The sequence below is a fragment of the Neurospora tetraspora genome (assembly GCF_033439725.1).
Source record: "Neurospora tetraspora strain CBS 560.94 chromosome Unknown B0H65scaffold_2, whole genome shotgun sequence".
In the NCBI taxonomy this organism is placed as follows: Eukaryota; Fungi; Ascomycota; class Sordariomycetes; order Sordariales; family Sordariaceae; genus Neurospora; species Neurospora tetraspora.
In genome coordinates, this window is record NW_026944384.1 from 6,232,009 (window position 1) to 6,243,676 (window position 11,668).

Here is an 11,668-nt window from a genome sequence, read left to right on the forward strand (position 1 = left end):
GATTCGTGTTTGTTTACTTTGCGATGACTTACGACGTCATCTCAACCGCGTTCGTACGACTGGCCTTTGAGACCCGGACATCACCCCGACTTCTCAACACAACCTCCGTTTGCGACGCGCTCAAGTTCGCGTTCACTTTGATTTCGCACAGCCTTGTGTGCACCTTGCTGGCCATGACTCCATTCCCAGGTGAATCCCCAGATGCGCCATCCCAGACGTAGATCTTATCGATTGTTATCAGTGTACCTGGCGATAAGATAAGCGGACTGAGGCTACCCACACTACAGACTCCAGGAATAACCAGAGTCACTCATCACTACATCCTCTGTCGCCCTGCTTCACGAGAGATTCGAAACATAACTCTTTCAAAGCCTACCTGAAGTACTCTCCGCCAATCTCAGATGTGGGTTTAAGTGTTTGATAAGATAAGGGAAGTTCACCAACCGGGCTCGACCACAACTTTAGTCATCTCGTCTCTCAAGACACTCGGCCACCCGACTGGCTTAACGAAAGCATATTCTGAAACAACTCGCCGTGGACATCCATTCTACTTTGGCAATGCTGTTTATGCATACGTAGGTATAGAGAAACGAGCCCGATTGCTCAGGAAATAATGACTGGAAAGAAGTCAATGACGTCGACCATCTATCTAGTCACCGTCAAGAGAACCATCAAGGAAACCGTTCATGATCCATCCACGCTTACCCGACCCTACACAGTATTCTAGATCGTACACAACTTCCCCGCCTCTTCTTCGACATCTCCCCATCCTTAAGCCTCCTCCTCTATTTTCCTCTTCTTTCTTTCCCTGTACTCGGTGTTATACATCAGCCATACTGCCAAAAAATCTTTTCACCACACTCGTCTCTACCTCCAGTCCAGTCCAGTCCAGTCCAGCCCTCTTTGCACAATAAAATACACACCGAACGGACTAAATCCTATCCCACCGACCCTAGCCTACTTGCACAAGTACTCAAACCCTCTCCCCATCGTTTCCCTCCCCACCTCTATCTACCCTTCCCCTTCCCCTTCCCCTTATCACGCACCCTTCGGCGTAATCCCAATCAACTTCCTCCAAAAAGCATTATACGCCTGCGTATTCTTCTTGCTAGCGCCCGGGCCCGGGCCCGGGTTCTTGCTAAGTCTCTTGGACTGTGACCTCTTCACACCCTTTTCCGTCTCCGTTCCCGTCCCCGCACCCGTCGACACTGCTTCTGGTGGCGCCGTTGAAGCATTGGCAGTGCCATTAGCATTAGCAGCCGGGACAGGGGCCGAAGGGGCCGAAGTGATCTCCATCGGCTGGGCAACAACAACAGATGGGAAGGGTTCCGTTTTGGGGGGCTCTGCGTTGAGGGGTTTCATGCTGAGTTTGGTGATGGGCACCACCATGTTGAGAGGCTCGGTGATGGTTGGGGGGATCTGTTGCCCGTTGTTAAAGGTTTGTTGGATAGTGACAGTGCCGGCTGGTATGATGTCTGAGTCTTGGTCTGAGCTTGGGCTTGAGGAGGAGTGGTTCTGGTTTTGGGAGTTGGAGTTGGAGTTTGAAGGGATAAGAGAAAGGATGAAGGAGGGGATGATGGGCATTGGGTTGTTCTTCTGGATGGGTTTGGCTTGGGGTGTTGGTATAGGCCTTGAGAGGGGCAGACCTAGATTGGCTGAGATCGAAGTGTATAGGGCTGTTCAGTAAGTAGTGAGAACTGAATCTCAGCGTTGATGTCGATGATTGCCGACGGACTTGGTCCAGCTCCTTACTAAAGAGTAGGATGAGGAGACAAGAGCAAAAAGACGCAAATGGGAGAAAACCCAAAAGAGCGAGGAGGACCTAAGATAAATGGCAAAGACATACAAGGCCAAATGGAGGAGACTACCTACAAGCAAAAAGAAAGAAGAGAAAAAGAAAGTTAATCAACTCCAGCACATCCCGCAACAAAGCCACATTCCCTCATTCCCACCATCCTGTCGTCACTCTTTCACATTGCATGAGTTCGTCTAATCCCTTGTCCAAGCCTCTAATCCCTTGCCCAAGCCATACTTCTTCCCGCTTCCCATGCGAGCTTCCATCATGATGCGAAACCCATGTGGCCATCCATGTCCCTGCTATTATACCCTGGGTATGTAAGAAAATGCGGATGAGCAAACATACCTTCACCCATAGTTAGTTTCGGTAACACAAAAGAAACATCCCTCCTCGTCTTTATTTTCATGCGCAGATTCCACATGCCGGCTGTACTCTGTTTGCGGATTCCTTTTTTTGCACTTCTGTATCAAACGCAAGTAAGTATTCTCGATATATCCATGTCTTTTTCGGCTGGGCTTGAGAGGCCTTGCTGAATCCTCCTAAGCTTTTGTTGGGGGGAAGTTCGACAGCCTCTTTTGACTCGGAGGTAAGAAGTTATCACAGTGATACACGAGGAGGCAGCATTGAATCCGATAAATAGTGTAGAAAACGATTCAACTCATGCCTGTAATACCTCGACTCCATTTGTCTTTCGACTCTCCGGCTCCGTGCTTTTACTTGCCTGCCTGGGTATCTCCATCCTTGCCCGGCTTCTCGCATCAATTCCAATTTGTTCGCGAAGACTCCCCGTCTCCAGTCCGAAATGAGAACTCTTCCATGTCGTGGTTGCTCCTTCCTTCCTCTTTGTGTTTGCCCCCTGTATTTTTGCCTTCTCTTCGTTCCTTCCATTCCACTGCCCCCCTGTCATTTTATTTTCCCCCTCTTATCCCTGTTTTGTTCTTTCCCTTTATTCCATTTAAGTTCCTCCTCTTTATCTTTGTAGTAAGTCCCCTGTTCCTTCCTTTCTAGAATAGTTCCCCTTGCCTGCCCGCCTGCCGTGTCTTCTTGCAATCCGGTCCCAATATGAAGTAGATACTAGTAGGATAAAGAAAAAGACAGCGGAGTAAGAGCTCATGTTGGTTCGTTATGGTCATCACTTGCCCAAGTCACCGTACCTCGCCCACAAACAGACACTTCATCAACATCATCACCATCATCACCAACACGCACATAAACGCTCAGAAACAAGATGAAGAGATAACATACATACATACAACCCGTACCACAGATGATGCCCCGATGCTATGCAACTTGAACGACGCTCAGAGAGAAATATACAGGGATGAAGTGATGAACTGATGAAGTGACCATCACCTCATGGATTGAGGGAGAAAAGGTGATAGTGCCTGCTTGCTCCCCTCATAAAGATATTCCGACAAAGGAAAATGTGTAGTCTGCGTTGAGCAGCAGTGTAGTGTAGTGTATAGTGGGTATTGATTTTTGTTTATCAAGAAACCAGTAGAAAGATTCGTATCGAGTTCGTCTCATGTCATGGTATTGCCCCTGTTCAGGGAAGGGGACTTAGTTCTCTATCATTGGTCCCTCCTCTTTCAGAAACTCATTGAAAGGAAATAGAAACGTCATCGTGGTCGTTATCATCACCTCCAATTCTCCCACCGCCACCGCCAACATCCTCTATCGGCTTTGCTTGCTCCGGCGGCTTCCTTGGATCCCGATCATTGGCCGCATTCGCCTTGACCGTGGTCTTCCCCGAAATCGCAGCCGTTCGGACCCTCTGGCTCAGCGGCAGGGTATACTTTAGCACACCCTTGATGATGAGTTGAAAGTCATCCGCTATGATACGCTCCCACCTCTCAGTTCCGCCCACTGTCACGTTGCCGGGGTTCTTCAGACGGACTTCACCCATAGATGTGGACAGACCCTGGTGGAAGAAGGAGCCTTCGAAGGTCAGGGCGCTGTTGAAGCCTGTGATGGTGCCGAGGCGCATATTGGGGGATGATTCCTCGGGCGGTTGGTCGTTTGGCGGGTCGTCTAGGATCTTGACTAGATCTCCTGATTTGCTTATTCGTACCTCTTCCTTGCTGCTCTCCAGAGGCGGCATGTCGCCAGGGTGAGTCCGATACCATTCCGAGTCGGTGCCAGCATGCGGCGACTTGGCAAAGACTTCGATATCCGCCGCATCCACCACCACAACCACCACATTGGGATTCTTCGCCCTGATCGTGAGGTCGAGCATCAACTCCTGCTCGCTCGCAACGACATGGTCCATCGATATTAGCTCGATATCGGTAAGCGGCTGGGACGTCGCAAACATGAACCCGATCGCTCCCGAAACGACAAGCAATAACATCACTGTCAAGACCAGGCAACTGGCGAACCGATTCAAAAAGGACGGTGGTTGTCGATACGTGCCCGATTCCATGGACCGTAGCGAGTGCAAGCCGTTCCTCCGACTCCGTGCTGACCGTGATGATCGTACTGTTCCAGACTGTATCAACGGCGTGGTTTCGTCGTCGGCGTTAGTAGTATTGTCGTCGAGATCGTAACCAACCGATAGATGCGTTCCCCGGCTGCTCTTAGCATGGAGGTTGCTCCGGCTCAAGTATCGGGGGCTGTTAACACCTGATGACTGTCGTGAATTGTTGTTTCCCGAGTTTATAGCTCCGCTGAACGGTGATTGTTCGGCGAATAGCGACGGATGCCCGTTTCCTCCCCCATTGCGACCCCATCGGCCATAGTGATGGCGTCGCCCTGACGTTCCCCTGGCTGATCCTGCTGTGCTCCTCCCGGTTGTGCTCTTGCCGTCCTCTTCGGCGCCAACACTTTCGTTAATGCTGGGATTGTAAGAATTCACAAACTTCATGCTTCGCTTTACCCCGATAGGTTGTTCCTGGTTCATCATTGCGGGGTGGATGGAGCGCATATCAGTACGGTTCAGCTGGCTGACTATTGATGCCGCGCTCGGTGTCCTAGAGTGATAACGGGGTGGTCTGGGATGGTCGGGAGGGTTGGAGTCGTAGACAAATGTTTCGTCCGAGTCTGACGAGTTAGTTTCCTCAATTGCGCTCGCTACCTTTGCCTCAAAGATGTCGGCCTTGGATGATGCTGGGCGATGTCTAGTCAGTAAGTTGCTCACTTGGTGAATTACAAAACTCTGGCTCCGTGGTTCGGGAGACCGAGAAGGAAATATGTGCCTGCTGGCTTCATCAGGCGGCGGAGGACCATGGTGGTACTTCGTTGGCGAAGTACACATCTCGGTAGCCGAGGAAACTGATCTCGTAGCTTGATGATGCCGAAGCCGTGGCTGTAAAATGAACTGATTTGTCTCACCAGTGCCAGATGTCATGTTGGGTTGCTTCCGTGCCGTCCTCTTCTTTTCTTTCTTGGGGGGGCGGATCGTTTCCGTGCTGGGTTTCGTGCGCAGACTGAGACTTGAAGGCTGCACTCCTACTCCTGGCGCGAGGGCGACTTGGGGGATCGAGGTGACCGTTTCGGCTTCTACCGTCATGCTCTGTTGAGAACCCTCGCCGAGCTTGCCCTTTGCAGGTGGCCGGACTGATGTGCTCGACTGCCTTGACGTCAGGGGCGGCGCACTGGTCGATCCGCTTCGGCGGACCGCCTCGATCGGGGTAGCATCTTCCGCTCCGCTTTCCGTCATGATTGAATTCGATCTTCCCGCTAGTTCTCTTTGACGAGAGAATTCACCAATATCTGATGGTACGGTCGATTCGGACATGAGCCTGTGACCCAGTTTTTCCTCCATTGACTGCTCAAAGGCTCTCGGAGAACCAAACGGACTGACTTCCTGGACAGTCTCGAGGATGGACGTGCTCCCTCCCGCAGCGCGGACGGGAGTTCTTGCCCCGGGCTGGGTTGGAGTGAGATCGTCCGCGTCTGTGTCCGACTGAGATTCTGAGGCGGAAAAGGACGGTGTCTGTCGTTGAACGGCGGTGGAAGGAGAGATGTCTGGAGCCTGATCCTGTCGTCTGGGCGGACCGAGGATTGGCGGCTTGGTGAGGATGGGTGGAGGAGATCGCAGTCTAGAGGACACGGGCCACTTTAAAGGATCCTGGCCACCAGTCGAATGTGATTGTGATTGAGCAGTTGGCGATTTGGACGGGGGTGCGGGCGCATTGACGTTCCGATCCGTCGCAGCGGGGAGGAAGGTGGGCGTTGTGGCCGACGACAGCGTTCTTGAGCCGGTCGTAGACAAGGATATGCTGCCTGGTCTCGTGGATCTCGAAGGACTGGGATCCTGGAGGCTGTTGTTGCGCGATCGAGGGACAGCACCACCAGCAGCAGGTCCGCGTGAAGGCGCTCGCGATGACGCAGCGGTGGTATTATGGGTAGTGTGTGCGCGGTTGAGAGGTCTCGTGGGAGAGGGTTCGCGCGAGGCAAAGGGCGAGGGAGCTACGGACGAAGCGCGGGAGACGGAGGATGCAGACGTGGCCGAGGTCTGCGAAGTCAGCTTGGAAGGCCATGAATCGGTCCTGGGATTGACGGTCGCCGCGGAGCTGGAAGTGGATTCGCGGGACAGCGTGGGGAGTGGATTCGACGACGGGGCTGTCTGTGCCTGCGCATGCGCCTGCTGGCCGGCATGGGTCACGGTCTTTTGGGGATTCGCAGGTGCTGTAGTCGGGATCTGGGACCGCTTCGTCGAAGTCGTTATGTTTGGTGATTTGTCCATGTTTGTACTGACGGCGGGCAGCCGGCTGCTGGGAGGCAGAGGGAGACCGACGACGGAAGGGATGGGGACTGTTTCGGATCACACATGCCAACCAAGCCAGGAACAGTGTTTGATGAGTGTTCCGAAAGATGTGATATTAGCTACAATTGCTAGGGAGAAGGACGAGGCGTCATGTCCGGATCGACAGTCGGGGGTTCTGTCGTCGCACGCAATGTCGCAACAGAGGTGTGATTAATTCGTGGTATGGATTCGGGCTCAGCCAGGTGGTGGTGGTTGTTGGGAGAAGACGGGAAGCAGGACAGTCGCTCGGTTATCGATGATGCTGGGGAGTTGTGATCGGGATCAGTGGAGGGACCGGGACCTCTACTACCAAACAAGTAGTCAACGGGCGGATATAACTAATCGAGCAACGGCCTTCCGCTTGATGTAACCAGACGATCCAGGCAATGATGGGCGCATGCACAAAGAAAAAAAGAGTTAAGCTCGGCGCAGATGAACCCAACAAGGTTCTAGGGGAACTGATGTTATCGCTGACTTTTTCTAGAGGTGTTGTTGTTGATCAATTGGCATATGACAAGAGCACAGTTTGGATTGAACATGGGATGACACTGACAAGCAAAGTGACAACTTGAACAAGGTGACGCTCGGAGACTTGGAAACTCGAGACGAAAACAAAACTTGGAAAGAGTATATGATGGCAAGAGCAACCAGCAACCAGAGTACAGGCAGTCTGCGCGGGACTTCAAAGGTTGTCGGCTAACTATTCCCATTACAGGCCTGACGAGTACCCACTGGCACTGTCCATCTAGTCACTCCCAGGCAGTCCATTCACGATTGAAGTCTCGTCACCTCACGATCACGAATGAACAAGTGGATGATGTCCTTCTGTTGGGCCACCGTGACCATGGCCCAGACCATTGGTGAAGGTGTCCGTTTACCTAATAAATGTAGAAACCGCCATACTGTGCTGATAGTGCATTGAAAGACGCCTTGTTGCGGCCTTACCTTATGCGACAGAAACGATGCACATCCGGCCAATCAGAGACGGCAAAGCACATGCCCTGGCCCGCATACGTCTTGTGCACGCACGCACGTCTGTTAGGCATTGCTAGGCAGCTCTTGGTTAGCGCTATCTAATGCGACAGTATGTAGGGCCACTACCCTCTTCCAATCCTGTTGGTTCATTGTCAGCGAGAACTGAAATCTCTTTTCCACACTCATATCATCTGAAGGCGAATCCTTTGATGACCGATTTTGTTGAGTTTTTCTATCTTGTGTGTGCAAAGTGATTGCCAACGAGCATTGTGCTGCTTCTTCCACTTTACGTGTGCACATGCACAAGAGTTATGCGGGGACCAACGCTGAACCTGAATTCTTGTCAACCCAAACTTGTACCTTGATGGTTCTCTTCCTGATTAATGGGACAGTGAAAGAGCAACAATAAAAGTGTCTCAGCTGGATGTTTATGGCGACACAGATTATCAAACACACGAACGAGAATAGAATCCACGAGAAGTAAACCAGGGGCGGGAAAACTGCCAGCTACCTCTACCGGGTCCGGGTACTTATTCGGACTACTGCATAAAAAAGGAAAAAAGATCTTTTTGCGGCGTGCGCATTTTCAGGTCCCGCCGCCGCCGGACGGATGGTAACTCTGATGATGCCTCCGTCGTCTCTTTTTTCCAGGTTGCCTTTCCACTTTCACTTCGGTGCCTGAGCTGGTCTAATTCTCCGGATATGTACACCCAGATCGGATACCCGTCCATATGAAGGTTACCCTCCAGAGTTGGAATACCTGGAGTTCGGTTCCCCTGATCGACCGCCATCATAAAAATGTCGCAATGCCTCCTTCCGTTATAAATCGGAAATTGGTCATAGTCACATCCAGAGTGAAAAATTCTTCTCCAGATGGACCGAGTTTCCATTTCCATTCCTTCCTCCAAAAATGACCAGGGCCTGGCGATGGAGCCAAGCGTCCATCATCCGTCATGTGTGTCAGATGTGCGTGCAGGACACGGTACATCCGGAGCACGAGTGGGTACCGCGGGGGCCGGATGATTTTCTTGGATTCGCTGCTAAAAAGTGATGGCCGGAGCGGCGTGCCAGGTACCCACCAGCCTGCCACAGGTGACTGTACATTCCCATCAACATCGGCCGCACCCGACCCGAGTTGCCCCTGGCCGTTTTTCGGCTCTTCCGTCGACGGTTGACGGCTCCTTCCTCCTTCTCTGCTTCCTTCCTTTTGTCATCAGTCATCACAGGCACAGGCTTCAAGTTCCTTCTTCGGCTGACCTTTTCGTTGCCTTCCTCGGGTCGGTCTTTTCTCTTCCTCCCTTCGATCGATGACGTCTCTCACATCCCTTCCGACAGGCCGGACTCGCGTGGGTGGCCTTCACTGTCCCTCTCCCATTTCTTTTTCTTGTCTGTCCTGTCCTGCCTGTCACGGTTGCGACCTTGTGCCTGCCTTGCCCTGATATTGGTGTTTGGTGTTTTTTTTGGTGAGAGGGTGTCGTCGTTTCTTCGAAACTTGTTAGCACGCTACCTCTTTCCATGACATCCGCACCACCCAACCTTCTTTATATCGAATTTCCCATTTGCTGGTTCGCTCATCATGGGAAACATGTCCCTCCTGTTGTGCTCCCCCAAGCGCTCACCGGAGACTTGACCGTTGATGTGGACTAGATTGGAACAGATTGCGCATTGGCGGAGGTACGGTATTGTTGTTCAAATGCAGACAATCTCCCTTCGCTTCCGATGCTGTGCTTCCACGGGCAACACCCCTCGCACCCCGATGTGTTATTCTTGTCATGTATTCCCCCAAGAGCTTGGCTCCTCTCTGGTCCACACAAACATTCGATCCCAAGCGGAATCATCTCTCCGGGTTTGTTACAAACTAGGACCGATTCAGCCACGACATCCCTTGACCTTGATCACGGACGGTTGACGCCGGCACTTCTTTACTGTCAGTGTTGGGCAACACAAAGAGGGACACGGGCAAGGACAGCTCGGGTGCCTGGCCTGGCGTGGCCTGACATGCTGACTTGTGCTTGACGCCTGAACCCAGTGTTGCGGTACGGGTAAGGTAAACTCGACGCAGCGTGCTGATCTCTTGAATGCCCCGGGTTGATATCAAAGACATCAAGCGGCCGTTGCTCTCGCCGATCAACGCTCATCTGAGACTCAGTCACATCATCTGAGCGGCCATCGCGGCCGTTGCGGCCATTGAGGCTTAGAACTCGGTCAGGGTCTCAAACACAGCTTCACTCAAAGGGTTCTTGCACAACTTCCTGATCCGGTCCAGCTTCACCCAGCTTTGGGCACCGACAACACCATAACACTACCCAGGCTACCTAGCACCCGAGACAACACACGACATCACACCGATTACTACTACTACACTACCAAGTACAGCCTTAGCACATCCCCCCGCAACCCTCACCTAAAGGTAGTAGTCGACTGGTGTCTGGTGGCCCAGGAAACGCGGCGTAAGAAAAAGAGGTTAGCCTCTCACAGCCGGCCAAGTGGACGGTGGCACACCCTCTTGTGCCTCTCTGCACGCCACCACCCCATTCTCTTGGGTAGCTTCCCCACGGACCTATTTCTACGTGGGACTTTCCATTTGAGGGCTTTCGGCCTTTCCCCCTCTCGTGCCTTTGTTGGGCTGGCAAGGCTGTAACCCACGCCGTAAAGGAACGGCTTTATAGGATCTTAGCTGGTCCACCTTGAAGCTGACGACATCTTCTCGCGGTGTAACGCCCTCGGTGGGTAACCAAGGATCAAGAGTCAAGAGTTGAGAGGGCTCAGGCAGAAGGAATGGTCCGCTCCGTCCCTGAAGCCGCGTCCCGAAGTAAGCCGGACCAAGAAAACGAGCGGACAAAGCGCACAGTTGCGGGATATCTCGAAATCTTAAGAGATACCCCCGCCTCTTTTATTTCCATCTTACGCAGTATGCCAGCGATTCATTGACACGTGGTAAAGGTGTGGGAAGGGATTTTCTTCAGTGTCTCTGGATTGCAACTTTGATTCAACAACCACAGCACAACCGTTCGTGTCATGGGGTCCAGTCGATCCGCCTTGCATATCAGTTTGAGCACTTACACATTAGATATGTATGTACTATCTCCCTACATAAAGACACTGCATATGTATATCCAATCCGATTCGGCCCAATCCCGTCAAAGAGGTCGCCTCTAGCATTCCTCGTTCTTTTCCTTCCCCCCACATAGCTGCTCCCAACGGAACGGACTCCCGTTCGACGACGACGCTTGAACGACAACGCCTCCACGGCTGCATACTGCCGGTCTACTGCTGCTTTTTGCTGCGTCTGCTGCTCGTCATGTACATGTCAGCAGCAAGCAGCAGAGTCGCATACATCATCCCATACACTGTCTTTAACCATCCATCCGCCCTGCTTCTGGATGTGATCATATGCGCAGGAACCCGTCCTTTTCACTGGCTATCGGGTCGTTCGTCTGAGAAATGGCTTGCTGACTGACTTTGAAGGAACCTAAGAAGCTGTCGGTTGATATGTAGGTAGACGGATATGTGTGATGTCCGCTGTCTAACAGCTCTCTGGTAGGATTCTATGGTTGCTGTTTCACTGAAGGACTTGATAGAGTCCCCCACGCATTCCTTTGGCGGTCTATCTGGATTCGACTCAGGGAGTTGAGAGGGTTGATATGAATAGGTTTGGTCATCGGATGAGATGTTCAACTGTAAGGGGTAAGTCATATCAAGGCATGTTCTGTCCTCTACCGTAAGAGGCAGACGTGTGACCTGGGGTTTCTCAGATCGGTGGAAGAAAAGGCGAAAGGAGAATGTCGAATTAGCCTTGGTGACATGAACTCCGTCTAGACTGTTCTCGATCTTGTGAGCAGCAGACACGGAGACGAGTCAGGTTAGTGGAAAGCGTATGGGGGCACTTCGCCCAAGGCAAAGCGTACGTAGGTACGCATGTAGGAGAAATGAACAAGAGTGACAGACATATATCTTCACTGATACTAGCCATGCCACGCTACCTCCTTAGACCGTGTTATTTGTTAACATGACTTTACGTACACCACTGCTAGCCTAGAACATGGTTACGTTGTTATCAATGGGCCTTTATGTCTGATGACCAGCCCAGCCAGGCATATTGTATTGCAGCATTACGATGAATATAGTCTGCATCAACCCATCATACA

General features: G+C 52.0%; 2 protein-coding genes across 2 annotated transcripts; both read right to left on the minus strand.

The window, feature by feature from the left end:
- Positions 1–554: 554 nt before the first annotated feature.
- B0H65DRAFT_142535 (uncharacterized protein) lies at positions 555–1,707 on the minus strand. Its single transcript, XM_062820952.1, has one exon. It carries the CDS (start codon positions 1,582–1,584, stop codon positions 1,039–1,041), a length of 546 nt encoding a protein of 181 aa, XP_062685301.1. The 5' UTR covers positions 1,585–1,707; the 3' UTR covers positions 555–1,038.
- Positions 1,708–3,395: 1,688 nt separating this feature from the next.
- Positions 3,396–4,220, minus strand: B0H65DRAFT_421421 (vacuolar segregation subunit 7-domain-containing protein; the record flags this gene model as incomplete). Its single annotated transcript, XM_062824339.1, has 1 exon — positions 3,396–4,220. One exon carries the CDS (start codon positions 4,218–4,220, stop codon positions 3,396–3,398), a length of 825 nt encoding a protein of 274 aa, XP_062685302.1.
- Positions 4,221–11,668: the final 7,448 nt, after the last annotated feature.